The sequence below is a fragment of the Cyrtonyx montezumae genome, unplaced genomic scaffold, assembly GCF_038088225.1.
Source record: "Cyrtonyx montezumae isolate F1298 unplaced genomic scaffold, pur_monq_1.0 scaffold_8, whole genome shotgun sequence".
NCBI lineage: Eukaryota > Metazoa > Chordata > Aves > Galliformes > Odontophoridae > Cyrtonyx > Cyrtonyx montezumae.
Window position 1 is genome coordinate 40189205 of NW_027072089.1, and position 16178 is coordinate 40205382.

The 16178-nt window shown below is 33.7% G+C and overlaps 1 protein-coding gene across 1 annotated transcript in view; it reads left to right on the forward strand.

Moving 5' to 3' along the window:
- Positions 1–537: 537 nt before the first annotated feature.
- The window catches only part of CCDC178 (coiled-coil domain containing 178), a 150616-nt gene continuing 134975 nt past the window's right edge, over positions 538–16178 (forward strand). The window contains 7 exon segments of the mRNA XM_065753459.1: positions 538–595; positions 2467–2588; positions 4308–4342; positions 6064–6158; positions 7446–7646; positions 11996–12216; positions 14292–14431. Coding sequence (XP_065609531.1) covers positions 538–595; positions 2467–2588; positions 4308–4342; positions 6064–6158; positions 7446–7646; positions 11996–12216; positions 14292–14431 — 872 coding nt within the window.

The following is a 16178-nucleotide window of genomic DNA, read 5'->3' on the forward strand; positions in this document are numbered from 1 at the left end:
GAACATTAGAGGTGGATATTGGAGGCATGGCAGTGCAGGTTGAATATTCCCACCAATACTGTTATGTTTTGTTGCTGTATCACATGTGGCAGCAGAGGAGCAGTCTGACAAAATGGCATCTGACCTGGAAGTATGTGGGAAGCAAAGGTGTGTCATTGAATTCCTCCATGCAGAAAATATGGCACTCATTGGAATTAATCAGCACTTGCTGAACATTTATGGAGACCAACCAGTGGGTGGTGTGAGCTCAGGGAGGCAGTAGATGGTATCTTTCAGCAGTGGTGACACTGGCAGTGGGTCATCTCTACTTGTGCCATTTACAAGCACTACATTCAGGCTCTTGTTCACCTCTGGTGAAAATGCAGAGCTAATGATGATGACCATGTTGAAAAATAGCATTTTGAAGCTGAGAATTTGCTCTGTCAAATAGTGTTATTGCACTCTTTGTATCTGTAGGAAATAAACAGAAGAAACTATTTTGAGTGACCTACATACAATGTTTTTTCTAATCGTCAGGCTGCAAAATACTGCACAATAATGCTTGAAACAGACTTGTTTCCCTGTTCTCCTAAGGATGTTGATGAGCCACCCCAAGGTATGTCAATAATCTCCTATTGTATGGTTTTCAAATAGCTTAATGAAGGGCTTAAATTTAAGACATTATTATTTTCAATTTTCTATTTTAATAGTTTGCAATGCTAGTTCTCTTTTATGGTGTTTCTCTGTTATGCTACTCAAAATTCTTCATAGCAATTATGCATTTGTATACTTTGAATATCAGTCATTCATTGACTGGTGTCACTCAATCATCTAATCATAGTTCAGTTTTACAGCTAGAGAAAACAAATTTAGCTGTATTTCACAGGGTATTTACACTTTTTTTTAGGCTTTAAGAAAATAGTGAATGATTTGACTTTCTCACTGAGTTCTATTTCTAACTTGCTTTTACAAATGGCTTAGAAGACTTGTGATATTGTTTGCTTTTACCAATGAAAAACAAGGAAATAAGAGATTAATCCTATTTTATTAATGTTGTCCAGATGTTTCCAATTCTTTTTTAAATTGAGGTGTTATTAATGAGGCAAGAACAATAAGTATTTTTTACAACAAAACTAATATTCATTTAGTAAACAGTAAAAGAAAAAAAAAAGCAGAAACAACTAAGTTAAATTGAAGTAATATTGATCTGGAAATGTGAATTCCTGTGAGCACTGAAAGATCCAAAGCCTATATATGCTTAGCTGGGACAGTGCGGTGTAGGCATCCTCAGAAGGTTGCTGTCTGAGGAAGATCCCATGAGGTAGTTTTTAATACTCAGTTTAGTGGTCTCTGTTTTTCAAACAAAATTTTGCAATCTGTCTTTTTCGTTCCGGTAAAGCTGTTAACCACAAATGAAGGTTAGAAGGACCATATGTAACCCACAGCCTTCTGATCTACTAGTCTGATAATTTTAATTAAGACACTGAGAGATTATCCTTAAAATAAATAAATAAATAAATGACACAAAATATCCACCCGCAAACTGTACATGAAGGTTGTCTGCTAATGTAACTGTTTTACTGTGTAATCCCAATAAATGTTATTGTTATTTTTGGTAAATTGCCAACACACATTTAAGCATTGCGTTGTCCTGAATATAATCAGGTTAATGTTCCATGTCTGTAAGACAACTGCTTATACTTTTTAGTAGATCTGCTACTGGATTTTATTGGCTTGTGGTGAATTTGTGACAATTTTCATTAGTAATCCCCGCAGTCAGATTCCCATTCGGTGCATCAGTTAAATAGATAACATTCAATAGTGTTACGGAGTATAATTTATTTACATCATTATAAGCCTAGCACGCTTTAAAGAAAATGTAACTGTGGAATCTGTAAGTTCTTATAAAACAGTTCGTATGTGCCATGTAGCTATAATTTCCCAACTCCAGAAGTGCTGCTCTGGAACTCCATCCCTTCATAAAGTTGAAGCTGACACTGACTAGAATTAACTATCATATGCATAAGAGCTTGCCTCTTCAGGCCATGAGACCTCTTCTTTTCAGCTCTAGACTTTTCTGCAGAAGCTTCAAGCCTTGTTTTTTAGGAATTTGATATTATTCTATCTCTTTGGACAAACTCTTCACTGAAGACTAACTTAAAATCATCAAACTAAATTCATTTGGGATTAATTATATAAAATGAATTATAGAAAACTGATATTCTGACATTCCCTCTTTTATCGCATCTCTGAAATTATTGTCATATTTTTTCATGTGTTCCATAATCTCTCTCTTCTCATACTGAAAAGGAATAACTTCTTCTGCACAAAATATACATAGCAATAGATACAACTTTTCATTTTTAGCCAGTGGTCAAGACTGGTTATCATGTTTCAATTGAAGGGACAAAAATCAAGTATCAAACAATCTGCTATCAGCCTGCAGGTAAAGCTTGGCAACGTTCTGTATTCTCATTCTATCTGCAGATGAGTGGACCATCCCAAGGCAGAGGAGCTGTGCTTTTGTAAATAGTCCATTACCATGTGTTAATAAAGCCATTCATCACATTCAGGAGTTGAAAGTAAAGATGGGAAAATACTTTTAACAGGTACATTTATGTTTGAAAATGGCCAAGTGCTTTTTGTATCAAGTATATTTTAAAATAAGATTACTATAGTAATTTTTCTCTACTTTATAGTAAGCACCATTTTTTTTCCTAGAAAGTACTTAACAATTTCTTGATTAAATTTTCTTTTCTCTCTTATTGAGAGCCATGAATTCGAAGATGCAATGGTCCTTTTTCTATCAATATATGATGTTTTCGTAGGCTATATACATTTTGTGAGTAGAAACAAGAATAAAGGGAAGCTGAAAATGCTTAGGAAGATGAAGAAAGAATGCAATACATTCTCTTTTAAAGTAGAGTAAAATCTTCCCATTAAATTCCTTGAGAATGTGGTTAGTATTATTTAAATAATTCACATTGGAGTGTTTTCCAAATTTTTAATAAGTTTTGTGTATGTCTGCACAGCAGTAATAAGAAGATCTGTTTGCTACAGTTGCAGACAAGTTATATTTAAATAATTTAGCTCCACTATCGAACACATTGTAATCACAAAGGCACATCAGGAAGACTATCTCACTTTATTCTTCTACATTGTTAAATACTCTGCAGTGAAATTTCTGCAATGACAGCATAAGTACTAGAGGAATTAAATTAGATAAGCTATAATAATGTCTTTATATATAATGTAGACATAGGTAGGGAATTTTGTACTGCCTCATTTGCTCTTAGTTAAAATAATGTGAGAATAGTGAAATTATTTGTGTGATAATTTTGTCATTAATGTACATTAATTAAACGGATAAACACTGATCTGTCCAGATGTTCATTCATTTTAATGTATATGCAGTCTCGTGTGCATTTTCCACATCTCTAAGTTTGTGTAACGTACAGAGATTAAAAATAATTTGCAGCCTCTAGACAGAGATGTTGTTACAACTATGATTTAAAATGAGAACAGGCAAGGGATTTCTGTAGTGTGTTTAGTCCATGAATACTTATAAAAAAATCAAAATAAGGCTCATATACTGAAATGCATATAATCCTACAAGTATAGGGAACCTTAGATTTCACATATCTGCACATGAATTTATTTTCCTCTCTACTAGAATATTAAATACCATCAGTAATGTGTCCAGTTGACACGGAAAACCTCATATGCATATTGTTATATATTCTTACCCTGAAAAACAAGATAGACAGTATGAGCAACGCTTTTCATCATTCTTTCCAAGTCATGAATTGTGGTTGGAAACTGGGAATGTTTTGGGCATGTGGTAATTGTAGCAACAAGTTTTTGTAACAGTCTAATGATGCAGGTGATATAGTTTATGGGCCCCAAAATTTGACTGGCAGCTTTTAATTTACTGTTCTGTACGTAAGTCTAATGAATACAGAATTCAGACATAAACTTTTCTATAGTTTTGAGATTAAATTCTTAGAGATTAAGAGTGGCAATATTATATTAATGTTAATGTTATAATATTAACAGTGTAAAAGTATTTTAAGAAAGCATTACAAAACTGGGTAATACGTAACATGTATGTATGAAGAATGGGTTTTATTAGCAACTTTTTTCAGCTCCTTACACAGTTTTTCAGAGTTCAAAGCTTTGTAGTTATTTTAAGATACTAAGAAGCATACATCTGCATGAACACTGATTAGATCCTTTTAAAGTATAAAGTTCAATAGCCTCTTTATTAGGGAATGGAAAAAGTATATATCATCTGAGATGAATAATGGAACTTGTCTTTTATTTTGTAGTATGGCCATGTCTTTAAGGAGGAGAAAAAGCCATGGTAAGGATTATACATAGAAAATCATACAGAATGCTGTGTTTGTGTTAACGTCAGCTAATCTTTTGATGAAAAATTAGTGTGACTATAATGTCATCTCTGTGAACTTTTAACATTCACCAAATTCTTCTCTTGTGCAAAATGCATCTAAATTAAGCATTCAGAGCTCCTGCAGGAGCTTCAGAAGACCAAGTGTTCATGCACTATTTCTTATATATCTTATATATATCTTCTCTACTCTGTGTTTCATATTCAAAGATTTGAGGGGATCTTGGGTTTCAGGACCCACCTAAGAGGTAAATTTGTTGTTAGGAGTAGTCCATTTATTGATACTTGTCAAATTGTGCCTTATCTGAGGTACTTAAGTACAGCTTGGTATTCTCATTTTAAACTCTCATTGCTTTAAGATACCCAAAACAAAGCTGACTGTGTAATTTTAAATTGAATTATTTGTGATGTGGGGCATATTGTGATATAGTTCTCATTATAAAGATGAAAAGAAAGAGTTTGAAGAGGAGAATGTATCTTATGCATTCAGCTTGTCCTGACTATTTTGCTCAACAAAGCCTTTATTTCTCTGTGTATTTTCACTTAGTGTCAGATGTGCCTATTGAGTCATTTTGTGTTTGCTTATTTATCCAGCTCCTCTTCACTGAACTTCTCTATCTAATTTGAAATTTCTTCCATCACCAGGTCTCATTTTTCCTATCAAATGTCTTACTATTTTCCATTACTGGAATCTTCCAAGTACCTTAGCTGCCTTTTCAGTTGATTGAAGGAAGCATTAGTTCTACTTTTTTTTTTTTTTTTTTTTTTTGCTTCACAGAAACAGAACATTACCATGGATTGCTTTCAACTTCATACTTTCACATTATGAATGTATGTGTACCAGTTTGACTATAGATTTCATTTTGTCTTAGCTGCATGTGTCAGGCCTGTATATGCTCTGTAACCTGTATGCATGGGCATATATGTGCGGTGGTTATCCTTCATTGCCTTGTTCTCAGCTCCGCAAGGCTAATGAGCCTCTTTAGGTCACCTGAGATCTCTGGTTTGCTTCTGTTCTTCTTTAATTATTTGTATTAATTCTTTCCCTCTCTCACTTGCAGGTTAGATTTATCCTGTTCTCATTTTAACAAAGACATTTTTTTCCTGCTTTTGAATTTCCCAAGATTTCAAAAGCTTCTCTGTTGGAAACTGATGAAACCATTGTGTTTCTTAAAAAATCTTCAAGTTTTTCTTCATTGCTGACCCTGAAATGATTACATCCCTTATGCTGATAAAACTGAAACTACTTTTGACTTGCTGTGGCAATGTATCTGTGTCTGAGAGTGGCACTCAATGTTTCTGCTGCTGAGAAGAGGCTGCAAAGTATAGAATATGTTGATCCTTTAAGTTCCGAACTGGGGCAGAATAACAACAGTTTTTTTGTCAAATCCTTGAGTGTAAGAACAATGTTATCTGTAGAAGTACAAGATGTTTTGGAATCTATTTCTTGCATTTCTGTAAATAAATATGAGAAAAATAATTTATATGGGAGTTATACAATTAAAAATTATTTTGAATGACTTGCATTGTTTTTTAACAATTATTCTGCATAACCCAGCAATTAAGTTATAAGACTGAAGAAATGCACTTTTGACTTAGTGGAAATAATATCTCTGTAACAATTCTACTTTAAATTCAGTCTAAAATTTTTTAGTGACATTGGGTTTTATCGACAGGGTAACAGAACAGGTCGGTGCTGAGTCTAATAAAGACACCTGGTTATCATTATCAACTAGTTTGGATTTTCAGGAAGCTCATATATCTTCTGAAGGTAAAATCCTTTATAGTACTCTGTCTGAGCTTTGAGTTACTTGTGCTCATTTAATACTATCTTTTGCATTTCATAGTGTTTGCAGGCTGCTTGATAGATCTTATGTAAATGGTGTGTGTGTCCTTTGAAATCTATCCGAGTAACATTTGTCAAGCTGAAAGACACATTGATTTTAAATGTTATATTAACTACCATGAAATCATCCTCTTTGCAAGATGATAGTTTACATTTTTTCTATGTAGATTTATACTGTATTTTAAGCCAGCAGAACAAGTTATTTTGTTTTTCATTTAATTTCAATAACACATAACTGCATCACTGTTGCAGGGTTTTCACAGTACGCTCCGGACACAAAGTTATGTTTCTTACAGTTGCCATCTTTATTCAGATTAAATATTTTTGAATTGTTTTCAGTATTCAAGACTCTGTGTGCAGTTCACACTAAAATCTTTTAAGTACTGCTAACCTGTGGTAATCCTGTCTACAGTAAATTGTGTGATAAAGTATTTGTTGATAGCAGCAATGCCAAAATCCACATTTTTAAGTAGCTATCATTTTCAATCCTTACAGCTTTTAATCAAAATAATTTGGGGTAGTTAATGATGACTGGCTGTAAAATTTACAGAATTAAAGATATTTGCATTTATTTTATGCCGTTCTCTCTCTCTCTTTTTTTTTTTTTTAATACACCGGGTTAAGGATGATGGCATCAAAAATATTTTATGGAAATGATCAGCTAGGACATTCATGATAGCCAAGTTTTACAGAATAAAATGTTGATAACCCATTTGGATCATGATTAAAATCAATGATGTTTGCTGTTGAGATACTTCAGAGAATATTCTTAGAACTCTGAAGACTATGCTGAAGTCATTGATACTTCCTTGGTAACATGACGTAAGTGTTCTTAAAACAACAACAAAAAAGATATAATGAAGAACTTGGGGTAATTACTTATCCAAGGAACATGACAAACATGAAAATTGTATTCCATCTGTATTAATACATTTTTGTTCTACTCTACGTTGGAAATAAACTGGAGGAAACGTACGAGTTTTGTTTTCAGCAAATTTTTGCTTGCCTTGATATATGAGGATGACTATAGAGTGTAACTTTAAGCTATTGTAAGAAATAATGGTAATGTATTATTAAAGAGCAATGTAACTAATTGTGTTTACTGTGATACGACCAGACAGGACAACTTTGTCTTTAGAATGAAGCTGGAATAAAGAGCCTATGATTAAGCTTTCATTAAAAAAATATATATATTTTAATGTATTTTTAAAGACAGCAAGACATTAACCTTGAAGCAGGAAACAAAAGCTTTGCTACTGGAAGTTACTAAGCTAATTAAGCGATTGGAGGCTGATTGTATGGAGTCAGAAAAAGCTTTGGAGCGGGAGAGACAGCGAAGGAAAAAGCTTGGCATGGAAATTGACTGTACGTCACTTTGGAGGCTTCATCATTTCCCTGCTGCCGTGCAAAAAGGTATCACTACTGAAGCTAAGAATATTTGTTATTTCCAGTCAGAACATTACCAAGGAAAATTATTACAATATGAGAATAGTTGTCTTTACTATAAGAGAAATGCATTATTACTCCTTTGAATATGCTTAAATGTATATCCATGGGAAAAAAAAAAAAAAAAAATACTGTGTCATAGCTTAGCATTGTTTGAGGAGTAGCCTAAGAGTAGACAATACACTTAAGATGATGTGAGATACTTTTATTAGGGCAGGGAATGGGAAGTTTAAACAGAACTATAAAATAATGCAACAGTGCTAAACTGTAGAATAAACAGCAAGTTTAAATAAAATAAAATATGTTAAACTTGAATAAAGTATTTACATGAATTGTTGGATGTTACAATTGATAAGATTCCTCAAAATCCCAGATTTTAAGAACATTTAGTAGTACCTTCTGTGATTAACTGATGTCCACACAATAGAATTAAAAAAAGAAAAGAAGGAAAAAAGATCAGCATTTACTTCGCAGCTGTTTGCTATTTGTCTTCTGACTTAGATCATAATGGGAAGTAGGAGGTATCATCTGAACCTAGAAAGAAAATCTGATGCCTGTGGGAAAACATGTAACTAGAGGAAAATTATAAGCATGCATGTATTAGCATTATCTGTTAGCATATAATATGTCAAATGTCACTCATATTTGTTGACAGTTTTAAATTAGTGATCAGGGTGGATTACTGCTCTTTCTGAATTCTCACTTAACTATCACAGCCTTTGTACGCTTGTGTTTTTAATATAGTAAATTGCTGAGAGCAGTCTTAAAATCACCCATTTTTACTGGGGATCACCGATTCTTTTTAAGGTTACTGTGCCATTTTTTTGCCCTGAAACTTGTTCACTTGTCTTTCTACCTTTTCTGTTTTTTCTATGTACTGTGACTTATGTCATATTTCTTACTCATTTTAAGTAGGTACCCTGATAGCATAGAACAATCTCTTTTTTCTTTAGCAGCATTAGTGTCGGACTTAAGTGCATATCAAAGTATTCTTAAGAATCTCAGCTAGTTTTCCTGACTAGTTATAGTAGTCTAGCCATCAAATTCTTGACTTTTCAATGAGAGGAAGGGTATAAATGATTTCATGGTTAGCGAACCTATTTTTTAAACTTTTTTTTCCTCCTCAAATATATTTAATTCCTATAGCTATGGAATAAGCAAACACAACATCAAACTTGTATGCTTTTTCTACAGTGTGGCACCATAATGTTTCAAGACACCATATTTGTTTATTGTCAGTGAGTAATGGGTATCTCAGTGGGTGCCAAAGTTTCTTGCAGGTATCTTTCTGATTTTAAGGCATCTTTCCCAGTTCCTTTACATTTGCAACACGTCACATTATGTGAAGTACTGCATAGCTCTGTGAGGTCTCTCAGTCAACAACTGTAAATCTTCAATTCTTTTTCACAGAAGTGCTTCATGTTAGCCTGTAGCTCCTGTGGGAGTAGTTTATTATTTTTGTATCCAGATGTCTAACAAAATATACCACAGCAGCAAACAATAATCAGGACCCTAAAATATAGGAAGCAAGACTCTTTCTGTGTTAATGCTGGTTTTGGGGGCTGGCAAATTATTCTTTTTTTTTTTTTTTTTTTTTTTTTCAGAACAAAAACAGTTGAGTTCTAAAGAAATCAGGGTTATTCAAGTCAGAGATGCAGTGGTCAGTGTGCCTTCACTAAAGCAGTTTTCCTATGATTGGTAGCCATCCTGGCTCTGGAATGTCATCTTCTCTTTGTGGTCTACAATATTTTTCTTAGGCTGATTGCTGCGGAGCAGTATTTATAGCTCTTCCAAGAAAAGGGCCTCCGAGAATGTCAGTCGGATCTTCTCAGTTGTGTTTTTGACCACTTTTTGCAGTCTTGTTTTGGTATGTTGCAGAAGAGGAAAAATATAGGCTCAGAACCATCATTATATCCCATTACATCTGTTTGTTACTTTGCGTCTAAACTAAAATTAGAGATGGTGGGGAGTCAGTTAATATTCCCAGACACTGATTTGCAAAGCATAGCAGTGGTTTGTCTATAATTTTACTGTAGTTTTTAGAATTCTGTTGGATGGCAAAAGAGAGACAAAGATTAAGATGAAAAGAAGTGGCATAATTTTTAATAGTGAGTTCCTGGATGTGAAATCATAGTCAATACTGTGGTATATATTTTGATGCTCATCATCCTGAGAGTTTGACAAGTTTGTCGTGGTCCTGTATATGCAGGATATGGGTTTAGTTCCAAATACTTTTTTTTTCCCCTAGAAAGGCAAAATGTGAGAATGTATGAGAATAATTTTTTGTTTTATATTTATCTATTTCCTTGTTAATTTTGTATTTTAGCCAATGCCTAACTTGAGTTAGAAACAAGAAACTGCTCTTAAAATGTTACTAACTTACAGACATTGTTACAGTTTTTGGTTTGTTAGCTTATTTGTTTTTAAAGCAGTAATCTCTGAAGGGCAGTTTATAATGTTCTGAAATCAAAGGGAGAGGTTGAATACAGGATCAAAATTAAAATTAATTCATATGGAGGTTAGAAACTGCTTTCAGGAGAAAATCCTGTGGCAACTGAAAGGTCAAATTTTCAGAAGCAAAAAAGCTATAATAAGGTTAATAATAGAGCCTTGTTCTCCAGCACAGTAATATGAGCTGCAGAGCTATTGCTTCCCAAGTCAACAGCAGCAATGCAAAATGCAAAAAATAAATCAAAGTATTTTGAGGGGTTTCTATACAGACCTGTTACTTTTGCTGTACTGTTTTGCATTCTCTATAAATATCAAAAGTTTGGAAGAATAGAATAATGATTTTTAAATGCTGTTAGCGTGTGCAGAGATACAGTTTATTTATTTAAGAATAAAAAGCAGCAGGACAATAAAAGAGCAGAAGTTGCGTTGTGAAGACTAACCTACTCTCCTCCCTTGATTTAGCAGTAGGCAGTGGCAGTATGATGTTGTGTCCTTAGAGTAAATTTGTCATTTTCTGGATTATAATAATTCACAGTATTATCTGTAAAACAAAAAATATGCTAAAACAAAAGTTGAGGATAAAGGAAAAAAGCCCCCAGGGATGTTATAATTGTCCCTAATCTAGGTATTACAAACCCAGGAGATTCTTAATTAAGTGTTTGAATGACCCATTCAGAGTAGACGCGAAATCCTGTTATTTTTTCAGACTTCCCTTGATTTCCATTATTGCTGATTCCTACTGCCTTTATGTCTTGTAGGACATAGAGGTAATTGCAGTGACACAACCCATCTTCAGAACTGACCTCTTCTGAAATAATAAAAATTCAGTGTAAAGCACTGTTGTTTTTTTTTGTTTGTTTGTTTGTTTGTTTTTCATTGTACTGTTAGACATCACTCAGTATGATATAGAAAAACCACTTACTCATACAAAGTCTCTTCAACTTTTAGTGGCAATGAAATAACACATCTGTAAATTTGTGATTTATGTCTTGTTAGCACAGCAAAATGTATCAACTGTTAAGGAATGGCACTGGATATTGCATAGCCACTTCTCAGAGCAAGAAAACCTTTTCTTCTCAGTAAAATGCGGTTGTCTCTCTCAGATTTATGGCAAGAGGTTGTTCCTGTTTAGATTTCTTTTTTTTTCTCTCTTTTTCAGTGTTAAACATCAGCTCCTGCAGTACTGTTAGGGCAGAGTGTGTAATAAGGCTTTTTTTCTGAGCAAGATAAAATATATGCTGTCATTCAGCAACCAATGATCTAGTTACATATTTTCTTGTAAGGGCCCTCAGGAAATTTATACCAGTGTAGGAGAAGTAAATGCAATGAAGTGAATTAAGACTGACATATTTCTATATGGCAACATGAATATGTTCTTCCTGACAGCTTTGAATATTTATCTGCCTAGATTTTCTGAAGCCCCATTTAGTTCAGAAAGTGTTCCTGAACTGAGAACAGTTGTCATAATAAAGGGATCTGGGATATATACTTGCCCTGTTCTTCCTCTGCATCCGCATACATCCATTGCTGGTGACAGGGAAGTTTAGTACACCCCTTTTTGCATAGTAGCAGACTCTCAAGATGTGCCTTAAGGCCAAGTGTTTTAATTCCCTTCATAAAAACAAAGCAACCACTCACTCTGAGAATTTAGTTGAATGATGTAGTTAGATTACTGAGTTTCAGAACAGCTCCACTGTTAATGTACTATTTGGTGATGTCTTTTGTAACCAATGTCCTCTTTTGGCCTTTACAGTACTTTACAGCAAAATTTTGCAAGTCTTAGTATTGTGACAGTGTATTTCCTAATCTCACTAAGCATTCGTGATGTCATACACACTTTGTTATGGTAATTATCCTTTAAACAGAATATGAAGCATGCACTCGAGATACCTTAGAGCTACAATGGCATTTTGATTGCAAAAGCCATCAGCTGCGAGAGGTACAAAACCAAATACTCAGGATAGAAGCAGTCAGCAGAAAGATTCAGGAGGATGTAGACTTCATGAAGAAACACAGCCCTCTGCTGGAAGAAAAGTTGAATCTGGAGGGTGAAGCTGTGAAGGATGTGTTACTGGCTTATGAAAAGGTGAATACAAATCATAGGAAAAAAAACTGTCACAAAGGTGTATACCCTTTTAGAGCAGCATTATTTTGGCATCACCAGTCTGTTTAAATTCTGTACACACAGGCTGTGAATCATGAGCTTCAATTCATACAGAATCCAGGGAGCATAATAATAAATGTCACATAAGCACATGTAGAATGTAATTCTAAATTTCTAAGCTCATTCCATGTGTTAGGGTTTCCTTTCTTTTTCTTTCGCTTTTTCTTTTTCTTTTTTGGCAGAGAATGTAGATGAGAAATGTCTGATGTTTCCATAGATTCTTGATTCTTCTCAGATTTCTCACAGACATCAAGGTTTGTTCCAGAATGTAGAAAATGTGGAAGTTTTCAAAGAAACTAAAACTGAAATATTTTCAAGTGTTGGTCCCTTTCTCTTCCCCCCTGACTTATTGGTAATAATGACAATAATAAATGCTTAATATAGATAGTTGCAGACTTAATAATCAAAGTGCAGCAGAGTTGTAGATAGTTTAAAATTGGAGGGGTTCTGTGTAGCCTGAAGTTCAGATTTTAATACTGATTACTTTCTATATGTGTTCATTGCAATTAGAAGTAACAAATCTAGAGATGAATCTATTTCAAGAGACTGCATTTACACTCTTAAAATGATCTTATGCTTCCGAGTGATTCTGAATAAAAAATTATTTGAAAATTTGCTTTATTTTTAATTTCTCATGTATTCAGTTAGCAACAGTCATGTCAAAGTAATTCTAAAATAAGTGTTCTATATTATATCACATAGATAATATTGGAATTGTTATAGAGTAGTGTCCTTCAGATTCATTTCCCTTGCTTATTTAACTAAGAATGACTGGGACATGATCATTACACTGTGTGTGAATGACAGCTTGCAAATTTCTTTCTTCTATTTTTTTTGAAATAATTCTTTGCACACCAAAACTTGCATATGGTTCTGACTATGAAACAGCTGGTAGTTCAATCACTGATATATTTTTAAGATACCAGCTAATTAAAAATCAATTTGATTATTTCCATTTTCATTTTGTGTCCTTTATTTTTTTTCTTGTTAATTTTTTAGAATAAATTGTATGCAGTAAAAAAAAAAATTAAGATGCTTTAAAATACAGATTTAAAATACAGATCAGGAAACAAAACTTTTTTTTCCAAAGACTGCATTAAATTAATACTTTTCCAGTGTTTTTTATTTTTTTTCCTTTCCAAAAAGATATACCACATGTCTTAAGAAGACAGATTTTGTGTTCCTGTAATTCATTTATATATTTCATTTCAACAAATCTTCTAATTAACAAATTGTGTTCTAATTTACATGCTATTCATCTCTCCTTTTTTTTTCTTATTAGTTTTTTCTTTCTTTTCTCCCACAGTCTTAGAGAAGCAGCTCATAGTGAGTTTTCTTTACAGTTGAAATAGTTAATAATTTTGAATCTCTAGTTTTTAAAATCCAGTAAACTAGTATCCACACATTTTGTAACACATTTTTTTGTTGATATCTATAATATTTTTTCAAAAGCCAAGACAATAGGCATGTGTATAGCTCTAAGCACATAGCAAATGAGTGACCCAATACTGTTGTTTCCAGTGAAGATTTTGTTTATTGTCTGCATTGTCTTATGCCCCTGTTTTACACAGGTGACTGCAGGGCATGAACATGCTTTAGGGCGGTTAGAATATTTAAGTAATGATTCTGTGAGGCTACAGAGAAACCTCCATGACTTCTTTCAACTTATTTCTTTCTTTCTGCTCCAGAGGTCACTATCTTCCCATGGAAGTAGCCACTTTTCACAATAACTTGTATGTTTTGCTACAGAATGAATGGCCTTTTGGTAACGCTTCCTAATGTCATGCAATTTTACAACATCCTGTTGTCTTTTGCTAGGGTATTTATTGCAGACCGTGTAGAATTGTTTGTTATGGTATCAGAAAATACCACTTCAAATTTAAACTTCAAGATTGCGATGAATCAAATGAATCAAGCAATTTTTATTTTTAGTTATTATTATGGGCATTGTGTGATTCTTATATGATGTCTTTCAGAAAACTTGTTTTTTTGCTTAGGCATCAAAAATATATTGTGATGTTCATTCTGAGCTCATGAAAATTCAAAAGACAATGAAAAGAATTGACGTAGAAGCTAAAAAGAAGATAAAATCTATGTATGAGAAAGTTGAGTGTGCTGAGATGCTACTGAGTCAATAAAAAGTAAGAGCTATTCAAAACAGTGTTACGCTTGTTAGATTTTAGTAGTTCCAGTGAAACTATAGAAAATTTGAATTTAGGAAGCATTTTAAATTCTGATTTTTGTAAAATTGTTTTTTCAAATATGTTTTCCATCCTTTTCAAATATGTTTTTCATCTAAAATATGTTTTTCATCTAAAATATGTTTTTCATCTTTCAGTTGGAAAAGACCTTTTAAAGGTCATCAAGTCCAATTCCCATACAATGAACAGGGGCTTGTGCAACTAGTTGGTTTCCCAGGCCCTGATCCAGCCTTGCTTTGAAAGTCTTTAGGGATGGAGCATCAACCGTATGTATCCCTAGGCAATTTGTGCCAGTGCCTCACTACCCTCACTGCAAAAGACTTTTTGCTTGGTCTTAGTTTGTATTAGCAAAAAAAGGAAGGGTTAAGGTGCAAAAATATGCTTAAATGTAATGTTTCACAAATCGGTTACTGAACTGTTTTGTTTTGTTTTTAATGTTATTTTACTTCAGAGTTTTTATTCCTTTTAACAGAACTTCATAGATAACTGGGTGATTCTAGACAGCTATATCACTCTTTGTGCTTCTAAATATGACTGTGAACTACAGTGACAAGTCTTTATGCAAGCACAGATGTAAAATATGTAAGAGCTGTTTCTTATTGAAAACATCTGTGCCAAAGAGGATTCTTGTGTGTATTTATCTATGAATTTACATGTCAGCCCCACTTTTTATGAGAAGACATAGAACTCTAGGAAATTGTTACTAGAAAAAGCAAACTTTGTGATTATCTATGTTTACAGGCTATCAGCAGCCTACCTGACTTTCTAAAAAGACAGAAAATAAACAGTTGCAAGTAGTTTGTACATAAGCTTATTATAGTTCCCGTACTCTGGCAGTGAAATACCATTTGTCTACCAGGCTCATCTACCATGACACTCAACATGAAATCTTCAAATAACTGAGTTGTAAGAGTTTTGAGTACCACTAGTGACCTTTTCATTTGATGTTCTGATTAGGAAGAATTGACGTATTTTTAAACATGTATTATAGTGATACACAATAGAATAAAGCAAGACACATGGTAGAATTTGAGAATAAAGTATTTGGTGCCCTCTGTGTAGGAATGCACTCTCAGGAGGAAAAGAAGAGGGTGTAACTGCAGTAACAGTTTTCTGCTGGGTTTAGATTTTCGATATGGACAGAAATGCACAATGAATGTTTTCTGTTTTACCTAGTTGAGGTATTTCCTATCTGTACCACATGACAGTGATGTAGACTGTTGTGCATCTTGCAACCATTTTTGTTTGTGTGAATGTAAGTGAAGCCGAGAACTGACACACCAATGAGTTATGTCAAGCAGGTTTTCCCTTTATTTACAGCTCTGGGTGCATGGGGGTTGCTCACTGAACATGCACGTTGAATAGAGAAGCGAATACATATTTAAAGGCATAGCACATACAAATTCGTTACGTTCCAAGGACTTGGACAGAAATTCCAAGAAACAATTGATTTATCCGGTGGTCGTAGGATTAAAGCTAATAGCTATTTCTGCTGTAAATTTCCAGCCTTTAAGGGAGACATAGCCCAAATTGGTTCCCATTGATGTTGCACTGAGCTGAGGCATCTGTTTTGCCATTTTATATTCAAAAACAGGACATCTATTCTACTTTCTTATCTTCACTTGACAGCAAGTTTTGTGGCCTCTGCATTTTCTTCTTGTACTTGCATTTGCACAAGCCTCC